This window comes from Hypanus sabinus, chromosome 15 (assembly GCF_030144855.1).
Source record: "Hypanus sabinus isolate sHypSab1 chromosome 15, sHypSab1.hap1, whole genome shotgun sequence".
Classification (NCBI taxonomy): domain Eukaryota; kingdom Metazoa; phylum Chordata; class Chondrichthyes; order Myliobatiformes; family Dasyatidae; genus Hypanus; species Hypanus sabinus.
In genome coordinates, this window is record NC_082720.1 from 91,319,542 (window position 1) to 91,336,505 (window position 16,964).

At 55.3% G+C, this 16,964-nt stretch overlaps 1 protein-coding gene across 7 annotated transcripts in view; it reads left to right on the plus strand.

Annotated features, from left to right (window-relative positions):
* The window catches only part of cyfip2 (cytoplasmic FMR1 interacting protein 2), a 180,223-nt gene that overhangs the window by 92,959 nt on the left and 70,300 nt on the right, over positions 1-16,964 (plus strand). For all 7 annotated transcript variants that reach the window (XM_059990728.1, XM_059990727.1, XM_059990726.1 and 4 more), the window contains one exon: positions 11,487-11,606. In XM_059990728.1, coding sequence (XP_059846711.1) covers positions 11,487-11,606 — 120 coding nt within the window. The remainder of the gene's footprint in view (positions 1-11,486; positions 11,607-16,964) is intronic.

A 16,964-nucleotide genomic window follows, 5' to 3' on the forward strand; every position in this document is an offset into this window, starting at 1 on the left:
GCTGCAGGATGAGGGCTGGCCTGGTCACTGATCAGTGCCCGTGGATGTGGGCACAACTGCAGGGTGATGGCTGGCCTGGTCACTGACCAGTGCCTGTGGGTGTGGGCACAACTGCAGGATGAGGGCTGGCCTGGTCACTGACCAGTGCCTGTGGGTGTGGGCACAACTGCAGGATGAGGGCTGGCCAGGTCACTGACCAGTGCCTGTGGGTGTGGGCACAGCTGCAGAGTGAGGGCTGGCCTGGTCACTGACCAGTGCCCGTGGATGTGGGCACAGCTGCAGAGTGAGGGCTGGCCTGGTCACTGACCAGTGCCCGTGGATGTGGGCACAGCTGCAGGATGAGGGCTGGCCTGGTCACTGACCAGTGCCCGTGGATGTGGGCACAGCTGCAGGATGAGGGCTGGCCTGGTCACTGACCAGTGCCCGTGGATGTGGGCACAGCTGCAGAGTGAGGGCTGGCCTGGTCACTGACCAGTGCCCGTGGGTGTGGGCACAGCTGCAGGATGAGGGCTGGCCTGGTCACTGACCAGTGCCCCTGGGTGTGGGCACAGCTGCAGGATGAGGGCTGGCCTGGTCACTGACCAGTGCCCGTGGGTGTGGGCACAGCTGCAGGATGAGGGCTGGCCTGGTCACTGATCAGTGCCCGTGGATGTGGGCACAGCTGCAGGATGAGGGCTGGCCTGGCCTGGTCACTGACCAGTGCCCGTGGGTGTGGGCACAGCTGCAGGATGATGGCTGGCCTGGTCACTGACCAGTGCCTGTGGATGTGGGCACAGCTGCAGGATGAGGGCTGGCCTGGTCACTGACCAGTGCCCCTGGGTGTGGGCACAGCTGCAGGATGAGGGCTGGCCTGGTCACTGACCAGTGCCCCTGGGTGTGGGCACAGCTGCAGGATGAGGTCTGGCCTGGTCACTGACCAGTGCCTGTGGATGTGGGCACAGCTGCAGGATGAGAGCTGGCCTGCTCACTGACCAGTGCCCGTGGGTGTGGGCACAGCTGCAGAGTGAGGGCTGGCCTGGTCACTGACCAGTGCCCGTGGGTGTGGGCACAACTGCAGGATGAGGGCTGGCCTGGTCACTGACCAGTGCCCGTGGATGTGGGCACAGCTGCAGGATGAGGGCTGGCCTGGTCACTGACCAGTGCCCGTGGGTGTGGGCACAGCTGCAGGATGAGGGCTGGCCTGGTCACTGATCAGTGCCCGTGGGTGTGGGCACAGCTGCAGGATGAGGTCTGGCCTGGTCACTGACCAGTGCCCGTGGATGTGGGCACAGCTGCAGGATGAGGGCTGGCCTGGTCACTGACCAGTGCCCGTAGATGTGGGCACAGCTGCAGGATGATGGCTGGCCTGGTCATTGACCAGTGCCCGTGGATGTGGGCACAGCTGCAGGATGAGGGCTGGCCTGGTCACTGACCAGTGCCTGTGGATGTGGGCACAGCTGCAGGGTGAGGGCTGGCCTGGTCACTGACCAGTGCCCGTGGGTGTGGGCACAGCTGCAGGGTGATGGCTGGCCTGGTCACTGACCAGTGCCCGTGGATGTGGGCACAGCTGCAGGATGAGGGCTGGCCTGGTCACTGATCAGTGCCCGTAGGTGTGGGCACAGCTGCAGGGTGAGGGCTGGCCTGGTCACTGACCAGTGCCCGTGGATGTGGGCACAGCTGCAGGATGATGGCTGGCCTGGTCACTGATCAGTGCCCGTGGGTGTGGGCACAGCTGCAGGGTGAGGGCTGGCCTGGTCACTGACCAGTGCCCGTGGCTGTGGGCACAGCTGCAGGGTGATGGCTGGCCTGGTCACTGACCAGTGCCCGTGGGTGTGGGCACATCTGCAGGGTGAGGGCTGGCCTGGTCACTGATCAGTGCCCGTGGATGTGGGCACAGCTGCAGGATGAGGGCTGGCCTGGCCTGGTCACTGACCAGTGCCCGTGGGTGTGGGCACAGCTGCAGGATGAGGGCTGGCCTGGTCACTGACCAGTGCCTGTGGATGTGGGCACAGCTGCAGGATGAGGGCTGGCCTGGTCACTGACCAGTGCCCGTGGGTGTGGGCACAGCTGCAGGATGAGGGCTGGCCTGGTCACTGACCAGTGCCCGTGGATGTGGGCACAGCTGCAGGGTGAGGGCTGGCCTGGTCACTGATCAGTGCCCGTGGGTGTGGGCACAACTGCAGGATGAAGGCTGGCCTGGTCACTAATCAGTGCCCGTGGGTGTGGGCACAACTGCAGGGTGATGGCTGGCCTGGTCACTGACCAGTGCCCGTGGATGTGGGCACAGCTGCAGGATGAGGGCTGGCCTGGTCACTGATCAGTGCCCGTGGATGTGGGCACAACTGCAGGGTGATGGCTGGCCTGGTCACTGACCAGTGCCTGTGGGTGTGGGCACAACTGCAGGATGAGGGCTGGCCTGGTCACTGACCAGTGCCTGTGGGTGTGGGCACAACTGCAGGATGAAGGCTGGCCTGGTCACTGACCAGTGCCTGTGGGTGTGGGCACAGCTGCAGAGTGAGGGCTGGCCTGGTCACTGACCAGTGCCCGTGGATGTGGGCACAGCTGCAGGATGAGGGCTGGCCTGGTCACTGACCAGTGCCTGTGGATGTGGGCACAGCTGCAGGATGAGGGCTGGCCTGGTCACTGACCAGTGCCCGTGGATGTGGGCACAGCTGCAGAGTGAGGGCTGGCCTGGTCACTGACCAGTGCCCGTGGGTGTGGGCACAGCTGCAGGATGAGGGCTGGCCTGGTCACTGACCAGTGCCCGTGGGTGTGTGCACAGCTGCAGGATGAGGGCTGGCCTGGTCACTGACCAGTGCCCGTGGGTGTGGGCACAGCTGCAGGATGAGGGCTGGCCTGGTCACTGATCAGTGCCCGTGGGTGTGGGCACAGCTGCAGGATGAGGGCTGGCCTGGCCTGGTCACTGACCAGTGCCCGTGGGTGTGGGCACAGCTGCAGGATGATGGCTGGCCTGGTCACTGACCAGTGCCTGTGGATGTGGGCACAGCTGCAGGATGAGGGCTGGCCTGGTCACTGACCAGTGCCCGTGGGTGTGGGCACAGCTGCAGGATGAGGGCTGGCCTGGTCACTGACCAGTGCCCCTGGGTGTGGGCACAGCTGCAGGATGAGGGCTGGCCTGGTCACTGACCAGTGCCTGTGGATGTGGGCACAGCTGCAGGATGAGAGCTGGCCTGCTCACTGACCAGTGCCCGTGGGTGTGGGCACAGCTGCAGAGTGAGGGCTGGCCTGGTCACTGACCAGTGCCCGTGGGTGTGGGCACAACTGCAGGATGAGGGCTGGCCTGGTCACTGACCAGTGCCCGTGGGTGTGGGCACAGCTGCAGGATGAGGGCTGGCCTGGTCACTGATCAGTGCCCGTGGGTGTGGGCACAGCTGCAGGATGAGGTCTGGCCTGGTCACTGACCAGTGCCCGTGGATGTGGGCACAGCTGCAGGATGAGGGCTGGCCTGGTCACTGACCAGTGCCCGTGGATGTGGGCACAGCTGCAGGATGATGGCTGGCCTGGTCATTGACCAGTGCCCGTGGATGTGGGCACAGCTGCAGGATGAGGGCTGGCCTGGTCACTGACCAGTGCCTGTGGATGTGGGCACAGCTGCAGGGTGAGGGCTGGCCTGGTCACTGACCAGTGCCCGTGGGTGTGGGCACAGCTGCAGGGTGATGGCTGGCCTGGTCACTGACCAGTGCCCGTCGATGTGGGCACAGCTGCAGGATGAGGGCTGGCCTGGTCACTGATCAGTGCCCGTGGGTGTGGGCACAACTGCAGGATGAGGGCTGGCCTGGTCACTGACCAGTGCCCGTGGATGTGGGCACAGCTGCAGGATGATGGCTGGCCTGGTCACTGACCAGTGCCCGTGGATGTGGGCACAGCTGCAGGATGAGGGCTGGCCTGGTCACTGACCAGTGCCTGTGGGTGTGGGCACAACTGCAGGATGAGGGCTGGCCTGGTCACTGACCAGTGCCCGTGGATGTGGGCACAGCTGCAGGGTGATGGCTGGCCTGGTCACTGACCAGTGCCCGTGGATGTGGGCACAACTGCAGGATGAGGGCTGGCCTGGTCACTGACCAGTGCCCGTGGATGTGGGCACAACTGCAGGATGAGGGCTGGCCTGGTCACTGACCAGTGCCCGTGGGTGTGGGCACAGCTGCAGGATGAGGGCTGGCCTGGTCACTGACCAGTGCCCCTGGGTGTGGGCACAGCTGCAGGATGAGGGCTGGCCTGGTCACTGATCAGTGCCCCGGGTGTGGGCACAGCTGCAGGATGAGGTCTGGCCTGGTCACTGACCAGTGCCCGTGGATGTGGGCACAGCTGCAGGATGAGGGCTGGCCTGGTCACTGACCAGTGCCCGTGGATGTGGGCACAGCTGCAGGATGATGGCTGGCCTGGTCATTGACCAGTGCCCGTGGATGTGGGCACAGCTGCAGGATGAGGGCTGGCCTGGTCACTGACCAGTGCCTGTGGATGTGGGCACAGCTGCAGGATGATGGCTGGCCTGGTCACTGACCAGTGCCCCGGGTGTGGGCACAGCTGCAGGATGAGGGCTGGCCTGGTCACTGACCAGTGCCCGTGAGTGTGGGCACAGCTGCAGAGTGAGGGCTGGCCTGGTTACTGACCAGTGCCCGTGGATGTGGGCACAGCTGCAGGGTGAGGGCTGGCCTGGTCACTGACCAGTGCCCGTGGGTGTGGGCACAGCTGCAGGATGAGGGCTGGCCTGGTCACTGATCAGTGCCCGTGGGTGTGGGCACAGCTGCAGGGTGATGGCTGGCCTGGTCACTGACCAGTGCCCGTGGATGTGGGCACAGCTGCAGGGTGAGGGCTGGCCTGGTCACTGACCAGTGCCCGTGGGTGTGGGCACAGCTGCAGGATGAGGGCTGGCCTGGTCACTGACCAGTGCCTGTGGGTGTGGGCACAGCTGCAGGGTGATGGCTGGCCTGGTCATTGACCAGTGCCTGTGGGTGTGGGCACAGCTGCAGGGTGAGGGCTGGCCTGGTCACTGACCAGTGCCCGTGGATGTGGGCACAGCTGCAGGGTGATGGCTGGCCTGGTCATTGACCAGTGCCCGTGGATGTGGGCACAGCTGCAGGGTGATGGCTGGCCTGGTCATTGACCAGTGCCTGTGGGTGTGGGCACAGCTGCAGGGTGAGGGCTGGCCTGGTCACTGACCAGTGCCCGTGAGTGTGGGCACAGCTGCAGGGTGAGGGCTGGCCAGGACCCCTATCGAATCTTGGAAGGCTGGGTAGAGAGGATGTTCAGAGGATCTTTCCTGTAGTGGAGATGTCGAAGGCCAGAGGGCACTGCCTCAGGAGAGAGGGATATCCCTTTAGAACAGAGCTGAAGAGGAATTTATTTAGCCATACAAAGACGAATCTGTGGAATTCATTAGCACAGATGCCTGTGGATGCCTAGTCATTTGGTGTATTTAAAACAGAGGTTAATAGGTTCTTGATTAGACAGGTTGTTGACTTAATGGTTATGGGGAGAAGATAGGAGAATGATTTTGAGAGGGGAAAAATATCAGCCATCAGGGTGGGGCTGGTGTGATTGGTGACTGTGGGCGTCAGCCTGGCCCCAGAGTGGGGCTGGTGTGATCGGTGACTGTGGGTGTGAGCACGGCCCCAGGGTGGGGCTGGTTTGATCGGTGACTGTGGGTGTGAGCACGGCCCCAGGGTGGGGCTGGTCTAGGCACTTATTCACACAATCTGCTAGTGAGCGAGGGTTGAAACCAGCCGGCTGTCGGTGAGGGCGGGGGGGGGGGGTGATAATAGATAAAAATGAAGAATCTGTGGCTCTGGAAAACGGAGCTAAGGAAACATGCCAGAAGCTCCCAGCAGGTCATATAGCGTCTGTCTGCAGACAACATGCTCTCACCCTTCGAAATTCCAGTGTATCCAAGCCCAGTCACGCCAATCTTTCAACATATGACAGTCCTGCCATCCCGGGAATTAACCTCGTGAACCTACGCTGCACTCCCTCAATAGCAAGAATGCCGTTCCTCAAATTTAGAGACCAAAACTGCACACAATACTCCAGGTGGGGTCTCACCAGGGCCCTGTACAGCTGCAGAAGGACCTCTTTACTCCTATACTCAACTCCCCTTGTTATGAAGGCCAACATGCCATTAGCTTTCTTCACTTCCTGCTGTACCTGCACACTTGCTTTCAGAGACTGATGAACAAGGACACCTAGATCTCGTTGTGCTTCCCCTTTTCCTAACTTGACCCCATTTAGATATTAATCTGCCTTCCTGGTCTTGCTACCTAAGTGGATAACAGACAACATGCAGAGCATCATCAGTATCTGTCTATAGACAACCGTTCAGGTTGATGTTGTTCGGACCTGAAACATTTCTCTCCATCGTTGCTGTTTGATCTGCTGAGTGTCTCCATATTTTCCTTTTCCATGGGATGATATACTATCCTGCATGAGAAGGGGAGATCAGGAAGACTTGCAAAATTCCCAGTGTCACAGCTGGTATGTGGGAGATCTACATTCCCAATATTCCCAGAGCAACACACACACACAATGCTGGAGGAAATCAGCAGGTCAGGCAGCATCTATGGAAATGAATAAACAGTCAGCATTTCAGGCTGAGACCCTTCCTCAGGACTGGAAAGGAGGGGGGAAAACAACAGAATAAAAAAAGGTGGGGGGCTGGGGAAGGAAGACCAGTTGGAAGGTGACAGGTGAAGCCAGGAATGGCAACTGGGGGAGGTGATAGGGAGCTGAGGAGGCCAGAGAGGGGAATAGAAGGAGAGAGAAGGGGGAAGGGAAAAATTACTGGAAGGAGAAATCGATGTGATGCCTTCAGGTTGGAGACTACCCAGATGTAATATGAGAGTGGCCTCATCGTGGCAGAAGAGGAGGCCATGGACAGACATGTTGGAATAGGAATGAAGATTGGAATTAAAATGGTTGACCATTGGAAAACTCTGCTCTTGGCAAATGGAATGGAGATGCTTGGTGAAAAGATTCCCCTGACTTACATTGGGTTTCACCAATGTGGAGAAGACTGCAACGGGAGCACCAGGTACAATAGATGATATTGGCAGATTCACAGGAGAAGTGTTTACAACTCTATCAGCTAAGCTGAAGTGACAAGAGAACTCTGTCACTGTTAGGAAACGAAGGAGATGCAAGAGAGGGCAGTATCAGTGGTGGAGGAAGGGAAGCCCCATTCTTTGAAGGAGGAGGATATCTCTAATGTCCTGGAGAGGAAAGCCTCATTCCGGGAACAGAGGCGAATGAGGAGACGAGTATTGACGGCCTTCTGATTGCTGGTGGGGTTGCTGTGGTGCCGGAGAGAGGAGCCTACATGGCTTATCGCTGCGTCCGAACTGTGGGCCTCTGTGTCTCTCTCTTTTAAAAGGTTGCCAAGGATTTCAGCATCGTGGATTTGGCCAATGGACTATGAACTTTTTTTTCAGTCTTTTTGGTTTTATATTCGTGTTTTTGTCCATTTATTCCTGTTTTTTTTGTGTGGGGTCGGGAATTTGGGTGTTGCATTTCATATGGGGACGGGGTTTGGGAGTGACTGATCGTGTTGCCATTCTTTTTGTGTGTGGGGGTGGTTTCTCTGTCAACTGACCTGCATGGTTTTCTTTGTTTTCCGGCTGTCTGGAGAAGTGAAATCTCAGAGTTGTCTACTGCACTAACACGTTGATAATAAATAAGGCTGCAGGTGTCACCATGTTTCTAGCGCCAACATAGTGTGCCCACAACTCACTAGCCCCAACCCATACGTCATTGGAATGTGGGAGCAAACCAGAGTACACAGAGGAAACCCACACAGTCATGGGGAGAACGTACAAGCTCCCTATAGACGGACGGGAATTGAACCTCAATCTTACAACTGGCGCTGGAAAGTATTATTCTCACCAATACGGTACCGTATCGTCCGAAACCAATTCTCATCTCAATACTGATTCTTACCCAAACCTCTTTCCTACTATAAACCTCAAAAGTTTCAGAATTATATTGTGCCTTTTGTGGAGGGTGTTTGAGGGGATGGGACTGACTTTTTGTGGAGGGGAGGGTGAGTGTGTGAGGGGATGGGATTGACTTTTTGTGGAGGGGAGAGAGAGTGTGTGAGGGGATGGGATTGACTTTTTGTGGAGGGGGAGGGAGAGTGTGTGAGGGGATGGGATTGTCTGTGGAGGGGGAGGGAGAGTGTGTGAGGGGATGGGATTGACTTTTTGTGGAGGGGAGGGAGAGTGTGTGAGGGGATGGGATTGACTTTGTGGAGGGGGAGGGAGAGTGTGTGAGGGGATGGGATTGACTTTTTGTGGAGGGGAGGGTGGGTGTGTGAGGGGATGGGATTGACTTTTTGTGGAGGGGAGGGAGAGTGTGTGAGGGGATGGGATTGACTTTTTGTGGAGGGGAGGGTGAGTGTGTGAGGGGATGGGATTGACTTTTTGTGGAGGGGAGAGAGAGTGTGTGAGGGGATGGGATTGACTTTTTGTGGAGGGGGAGGGAGAGTGTGTGAGGGGATGGGATTGTCTGTGGAGGGGGAGGGAGAGTGTGTGAGGGGATGGGATTGACTTTTTGTGGAGGGGAGGGTGAGTGTGTGAGGGGATGGGATTGACTTTTTGTGGAGGGGAGGATGAGTGTGTGAGGGGATGGGATTGATTTTTTGTGGAGGGGAGGGTGAGTGTTTGAGGGGATGGGATTGACTTTTTGTGGAGGGGAGGGAGAGTGTGTGAGGGGATGGGATTGTCTGTGGAGGGGGAGGGTGGGTGTGTGAGGGGATGGGATTGTCTGTGGAGGGGAGGGAGAGTGTGTGAGGGGATGGGATTGACTTTGTGGAGGGGAGGGAGAGTGTGTGAGGGGATGAGATTGACTTTTTGTGGAGGGGAGGGAGAGTGTGTGAGGGGATGGGATTGACTTTTTGTGGAGGGGAGGGAGAGTGTGTGAGGGGATGGGATTGACTTTTTGTGGGGGGGAGGAAGGGTGGGTGAGGGGATGGGATTGACTTTGTGGAGGGGGAGGGTGGGTGTGTGAGGGGATGGGGTTGACTTTTTGTGGAGGGGGAGGGTGGGTGTGTGAGGGGATGGGATTGACTTTTTGTGGAGGGGAGGGTGAGTTGTGAGGGGATGGGATTGACTTTTTGTGGAGGGGAGGGTGAGTGTGTGAGGGGATGGGATTGACTTTTTGTGGAGGGGAGGGAGAGTGTGTGAGGGGATGGGATTGACTTTTTGTGGAGGGGAGGGTGGGTGTGTGAGGGGATGGGATTGTCTGTGGAGGGGGAGGGAGAGTGTGTGAGGGGATGGGATTGACTTTTTGTGGAGGGGGAGGGTGAGTGTGTGAGGGGATGGGATTGACTTTGTGGAGGGGAGGGTGGGTGTGTGAGGGGATGGGATTGACTTTGTGGAGGGGGAGGGAGAGTGTGTGAGGGGATGGGATTGACTTTTTGTGGAGGGGAGGGAGAGTGTGTGAGGGGATGGGATTGACTTTTTGTGGAGGGGGAGGGAGAGTATGTGAGGGGATGGGATTGACTTTTTGTGGAGGGGAGGGTGAGTGTGTGAGGGGATGGGGTTGACTTTTTGTGGAGGGGGAGGGTGGGTGTGTGAGGGGATGGGATTGACTTTGTGGAGGGGGAGGGAGAGTGTGTGAGGGGATGGGATTGACTTTTTGTGGAGGGGGAGGGAGAGTGTGTGAGGGGATGGGATTGACTTTGTGGAGGGGAGGGTGGGTGTGTGAGGGGATGGGATTGACTTTTTGTGGAGGGGGAGGGAGAGTGTGTGAGGGGATGGGATTGACTTTTTGTGGAGGGGGAGGGAGAGTGTGTGAGGGGATGGGATTGACTTTTTGTGGAGGGGGAGGGAGAGTGTGTGAGGGGATGGGATTGACTTTTTGTGGAGGGGGAGGGAGAGTGTGTGAGGGGATGGGATTGACTTTTTGTGGAGGGGGAGGGAGAGTATGTGAGGGGATGGGATTGACTTTTTGTGGAGGGGAGGGTGAGTGTGTGAGGGGATGGGGTTGACTTTTTGTGGAGGGGGAGGGTGGGTGTGTGAGGGGATGGGATTGACTTTGTGGAGGGGGAGGGAGAGTGTGTGAGGGGATGGGATTGACTTTTTGTGGAGGGGGAGGGAGAGTGTGTGAGGGGATGGGATTGACTTTTTGTGGAGGGGGAGGGAGAGTGTGTGAGGGGATGGGATTGACTTTTTGTGGAGGGGGAGGGTGAGTGTGTGAGGGGATGGGATTGACTTTTTGTGGAGGGGAGGGTGAGTGTGTGAGGGGATGGGATTGACTGGAGGGGAGGGTGGGTGTGTGAGGGGATGGGATTGACTGGAGGGGAGGGTGGGTGTGTGAGGGGATGGGATTGAAGGGGGATGGTGAGTGTGTGAGGGGATGGGATTGACTTTTTGTGGAGGGGAGGGTGAGTGTGTGAGGGGATGGGATTGACTTTTTGTGGAGGGGGAGGGAGAGTGTGTGAGGGGATGGGATTGACTTTTTGTGGAGGGGGAGGGAGAGTATGTGAGGGGATGGGATTGACTTTTTGTGGAGGGGAGGGTGAGTGTGTGAGGGGATGGGGTTGACTTTTTGTGGAGGGGGAGGGTGGGTGTGTGAGGGGATGGGATTGACTTTGTGGAGGGGGAGGGAGAGTGTGTGAGGGGATGGGATTGACTTTTTGTGGAGGGGGAGGGAGAGTGTGTGAGGGGATGGGATTGACTTTTTGTGGAGGGGGAGGGAGAGTGTGTGAGGGGATGGGATTGACTTTTTGTGGAGGGGGAGGGTGAGTGTGTGAGGGGATGGGATTGACTTTTTGTGGAGGGGAGGGTGAGTGTGTGAGGGGATGGGATTGACTGTGGAGGGGAGGGTGGGTGTGTGAGGGGATGGGATTGAAGGGGGATGGTGAGTGTGTGAGGGGATGGGATTGACTTTTTGTGGAGGGGAGGGTGAGTGTGTGAGGGGATGGGATTGACTGTGGAGGGGAGGGTGGGTGTGTGAGGGGATGGGATTGAAGGGGGATGGTGGGTGTGTGAGGGGATGGGATTGACTTTGTGGAGGGGGAGGGTGAGTGTGTGAGGGGATGGGATTGACTTTTTGTGGAGGGGAGGGTGAGTGTGTGAGGGGATGGGATTGACTTTGTGGAGGGGGAGGGAGAGTGTGTGAGGGGATGGGATTGACTTTTTGTGGAGGGGGAGGGTGAGTGTGTGAGGGGATGGGATTGACTTTTTGTGGAGGGGGAGGGTGGGTGTGTGAGGGGATGGGGTTGACTTTTTGTGGAGGGGAGGGTGGGTGTGTGAGGGGATGGGATTGACTTTGTGGAGGGGGAGGGTGAGTGTGTGAGGGGATGGGGTTGACTTTTTGTGGAGGGGGAGGGTGGGTGTTGGAGGGGATGGGATTGACTTTGTGGAGGGGGAGGGTGAGTGTGTGAGGGGATGGGATTGACTGTGGAGGGGAGGGTGGGTGTGTGAGGGGATGGGATTGAAGGGGGATGGTGAGTGTGTGAGGGGATGGGTTATTGATCTATTACTCTCTCGTTTTAGCTCCTGGGGAGGTCCATCGATCTCAATAGGCTAATCACTCAGCGCATCTCAGCAGCCATGTACAAGTCTCTGGATCACGCCATTAGCCGGTTTGAGAGCGAAGACCTGACCTCCGTTGTGGTAAGGAGAGCTGATCCCAAACTCTCTGTCCACTTGGAATGAGGTTCTGTGGGCCAAGCAGAGTTGGGCACGGCCATTGGGCAGAGTGTGAGTGAGATAGAATCAGAATCAGGTTTAATATCACCAGCATGTGACGTGAAATTTGTTAACTTAGCAACAGCAATTCAATGCAATACATAATTTAGCAGAGAGAAAAAAATAATAAATAAAATAAAACATAACAATCAATAAACAAGTAAATCAATTACATATATTGAATAGATTACAGGTGTTCCCCGCTTTACGAATGTTCGCTTTTCGTCACTTTGCTTTTACAAGAGACCTGCATTAGTAACCTGTTTTCACAAGACAGAGGATTTTCGCTTTTACAAAAAATTTTCCCATGTTAATTAATGGTTCTTTGCTTTATGCAATTTCATCTTAAGAAAGTTTTCATGGGAACACTCTACCTTTGTAAAGGGGGGGAGCACCTGTATTTAAAAATGTACGAAAAAATGTACTGTATATTAAAAAAGTGAAGTAGTGTCCAAAGCTTCAAAGTCCATTCAGGAATCGGTTGGCAGAGGGGGAAGAAGCTGTTCCTGAATCACTGAGCGTGTGCCTTCAGGCTTCTGTACCTCCTACCTGTTGGTAACAGTGATAAAAGGGCATGCCCTGGGTGCTGGAGGTCCTTAATAATGGACACTGCCTTTCTGAGACACCGCTTCTTAAAGATGTCCTGGGTACTTTGAGGCCAGTGCCCAAGATGGAGCCGACTACATTTACAACCCTCTGCAGCTTCTTTCAGTCCTGTGCAGTAGCCCCCCCCCCCCCCCCATACCAGACAGTAGAAGTAGATTTTACAACCTTTCTGAGGGAACAAAAAGAGGAACAACACGGGGTGGCAGATTGGAACAGCAGATCGTGCTACTGCCTCCGTGGCAGAGACCCGAGTTCCATCCCGACATCCAGTACTGTCTGTGTTCTTCCTCTGATCGTGGAGTTTCCCCCAAGTGCTGCAATTTCCTCCCACACTCTGGCAACATGCAAGTCGGTGAACAAAGATGAATGAACTTTGCAACAGAGTACAGGCTCGTTGGCCTCCAATGTTGTTTATTTATCTATTTATTGAGATTCACGGTGAAACTGACCCTTCCAACCCTTCGTGCCTTGTAGCCCAACAACCCCCAGTTTAACCCTGGCCTGATCATGGAACAATTAACCCACCAACCGGTATGATGTTGGACTCTGGGAGGAAACCAGAGCACGTGGAGGAAACACACATGGTCACAGGAATAACATACAGATTCCTTACCGACAACAGCGGGAATTGAACCCTGGTTGACAGTACTGTGCTAACAATTACACTACCATGCCACTGACCTTTGAACCTACTCCAAGATCAATCTAACCCATCCCTCCAACATAGCCCTCCATTTTTTTTATCATCCATGTCTCTAAGAGTCTCTTGAATGTCCCCTATTTATCTGCCACCAACCCACCACTCTCTGTGTTAAAGTCCTCCCTCTGACATCCCCCTATACTTTCTTCCTAACACCTTAAAATTATGTCCCTTCATATTAGTAATTTTCACCCTGGGAAAAGTCTCTGGCTGTCCACTCGATCTGTGTCTCTTATCATCTTGTACACCTCTATCGAGTCACCTGTCATCCTCCCTCACTCCCAAGAGTAAAGCCCGAGCTCACACAATCTATCATAAGACAAGCTCTCTAATCCAGGCGACATGCAGGTAAATCTCCTCTGCACCCTCCTGAAAGCTTTCACGTACTTCCTATAATGAAGTGACCAGAACTGAAGACAAGAACAAGGATTTTATTGAGTTACAACATTACATCTCAGCTCTTGAACTCAATTTGCCAACTAATAAGACCTTAAGTCCAAAAGCTATAGGAACAGAATTAGGCCATTAGGCCCATTAAGTCTGCTCCACCATTTCATCATAGCTGATCCAATTTTCCTCTCAGCCCAATCTCCTGCCTTCTCCCTGTATCCTTTAATGGCCGGACCCATCAAGAATCTATTAGCATCTGCCTTAAATATTCATAAAAATTTGGCCTCCACAGCTGCCTGTGGCAACGAATTCCACAGATTCACCACTCTCTGGCAGAAGAAATTCTTTTCCATCTCTGTTCTTAAAGGACGCCCCTCTATTCTGAGGCTGTCCTCTGGTCTGAGACCATAGGAAACATCCTCTCCACATCCACTCTGTCAAGTCCTTTCACCATTCGATAGGTTTCAATGAGGTCACCTTCATTCTTCTGAATTCCAGTGAATACAGGCCCAGAGCTATTAAATGCTCTTTGTATGCAAGCCATTCAATCCTGGAACTGTTATTGTGAACCTCCTTTGACAGTTTCATTCTTTCTAAGACAAGGGGCCCAAAACTGCCCACAATACTCCTTGAGGCCTCACCAGTGTTTAATAAAGCTTAAACTTTACACGCCACATGCCGGTGATAATAAACCTGATTCTGATTATATTCTAGTCCTCTTGCAATGAATGCTAACATTACATTTGCCTTCCTCACCACCAGCTTAACCTGCAAATTAACCTCCATTTAAAAAATAGTCAACTCTTTCATTTCTTCCACCAAAGTGCATGACCATAGACTTCCCGACACTATTCCATCTGCCATTTCATTGCCCATTCTCCTCATCTGTCTAATTCCTTCTGTATGCTTCTACTTCCTCAAAACCATCTCTCCCTCCACCTACCTTCATATCGTGTGAAGCATTGCAACAAAGCCATCAATTCCATCATCCAAATCATTAACAGATACATAAAAAGAATCGGTCCCAACACCGATCCCTGTGGAACACCACTAGTCACCGGCTCCCTTCATTCCCACTCATTGCCTCCTGCCAATCAGCCAGTGTTTTATCCATGCTAGAATCTTTTCTGTAATATGGGCTCATATCTTGTTAAGCAGCTTCATGTGTGGCACCTTGTCAAAGGCCTTCTAAAAATATAAGTACACAACATCAACCAATTCTCCTTTGTCTATCCTGCATGTTATTTCTTCAAGGAATTCCAACAGATTTGTCAGGCAAGATTTTCCCGTGAGGAAACCATGTTGACTACGGCCTATTTTATCCTGTGTCTCCAAGTACCCTGAGACTCATCCTTAACAATTGACTGCAACATCTTCTCAACCTCTGAGGTCAGGTTAACTGGCCGAGAGTTTCCTTTCTTTTTCCTCTTTCCCTTCTTGAAGAGTGGGCGATGTTTGCAATTTTCCAAACTTCCAGAACCATTCCAGAATCTCATGATTCTTGAAAGATAATTATTCCACGATCTCTTCATCTACCTATTCGGTATCTTCTTTCGTATTATTGGCTAGCTTACTTGTGTATTCCATCTTTACCACCTTAATAACTTTTTTAGTTGCCATCTGTTGGTTTTTAAAAGCTTCCCAATTCACTAACTTGCCAGTAATTTTTGCTCTATTATATGTCCTCTCTTTGGCTTTTATGTTGGCTTTGACTTCTCTTGTTGGCTATGGTTGTGTCATATTGCTTTTAGAATACTTTCTCTTTGGGAAATGTCTATCCTGTGCTTCCAGAGATTCCAGTCATTGCTGCTCTGCCTTCATCCCTGCCTGTGTTGCTTTCCAATTAATGAAGGCCAACACACTTAGCCAGTCTGTCTGCTTTGCTAGTAACTTTTAGGGATCTGTGTATGTGGACTGCAAGACCCCAGTATCCCTCTGTTTCTCCATACTGCTGTGAATTCCGCCATTAATCCTGTATTCTGTCTTCAAATTCAACCTTCCAGGGTAAATTGCTTAACATTTCCTGGAGTGAATTCCATCTGCCACTTCACAGCCCAGGACCACGATAAACTTCTTACACTATCCACAACTCAACCAACCTTTGTGTCATCTGCAAACTTACTACCCACCCTTCCAGCTCCTCAGCGGTGGGGCAGCCCTGCTGCTGTTTACTACCCACCCTTCCAGCTCCTCAGCGGTGGGGCAGCCCTGCTGCTGCTTACTACCCACCCTTCCAGCTCCTCAGCAGTGGGGCAGCCCTGCTGCTGCTTACTACCCACCCTTCCAGCTCCTCAGCGGTGGGGCAGCCCTGCTGCTGCTTACTACCCACCCTTCCAGCTCCTCAGCCCTGGGGCAGCCCTGCTGCTGCTTACTACCCACCCTTCCAGCTCCTCAGCCCTGGGGCAGCCCTGCTGCTGTTTACTACCCACCCTTCCAGCTCCTCAGCCCTGGGGCAGCCCTGCTGCTGCTTACTACCCACCCTTCCAGCTCCTCAGCCCTGGGGCAGCCCTGCTGCTGTTTACTACCCACCCTTCCAGCTCCTCAGCGGTGGGGCAGCCCTGCTGCTGCTTACTACCCACCCTTCCAGCTCCTCAGCGGTGGGGCAGCCCTGCTGCTGCTTACTACCCACCCTTCCAGCTCCTCAGCCCTGGGGCAGCCCTGCTGCTGTTTACTACCCACCCTTCCAGCTCCTCAGCCCTGGGGCAGCCCTGCTGCTGCTTACTACCCACCCTTCCAGCTCCTCAGCGGTGGGGCAGCCCTGCTGCTGTTTACTACCCACCCTTCCAGCTCCTCAGCGGTGGGGCAGCCCTGCTGCTGCTTACTACCCACCCTTCCAGCTCCTCAGCCCTGGGGCAGCCCTGCTGCTGTTTACTACCCACCCTTCCAGCTCCTCAGCCCTGGGGCAGCCCTGCTGCTGCTTACTACCCACCCTTCCAGCTCCTCAGCGGTGGGGCAGCCCTGCTGCTGCTTACTACCCACCCTTCCAGCTCCTCAGCCCTGGGGCAGCCCTGCTGCTGTTTACTACCCACCCTTCCAGCTCCTCAGCCCTGGGGCAGCCCTGCTGCTGTTTACTACCCACCCTTCCAGCTCCTCAGCGGTGGGGCAGCCCTGCTGCTGTTTACTACCCACCCTTCCAGCTCCTCAGCCCTGGGGCAGCCCTGCTGCTGTTTACTACCCACCCTTCCAGCTCCTCAGCCCTGGGGCAGCCCTGCTGCTGTTTACTACCCACCCTTCCAGCTCCTCAGCCCTGGGGCAGCCCTGCTGCTGCTTACTACCCACCCTTCCAGCTCCTCAGCCCTGGGGCAGCCCTGCTGCTGCTTACTACCCACCCTTCCAGCTCCTCAGCCCTGGGGCAGCCCTGCTGCTGCTTACTACCCACCCTTCCAGCTCCTCAGCCCTGGGGCAGCCCTGCTGCTGCTTACTACCCACCCTTCCAGCTCCTCAGCCCTGGGGCAGCCCTGCTGCTGCTTACTACCCACCCTTCCAGCTCCTCAGCCCTGGGGCAGCCCTGCTGCTGTTTACTACCCACCCTTCCAGCTCCTCAGCCCTGGGGCAGCCCTGCTGCTGCTTACTACCCACCCTTCCAG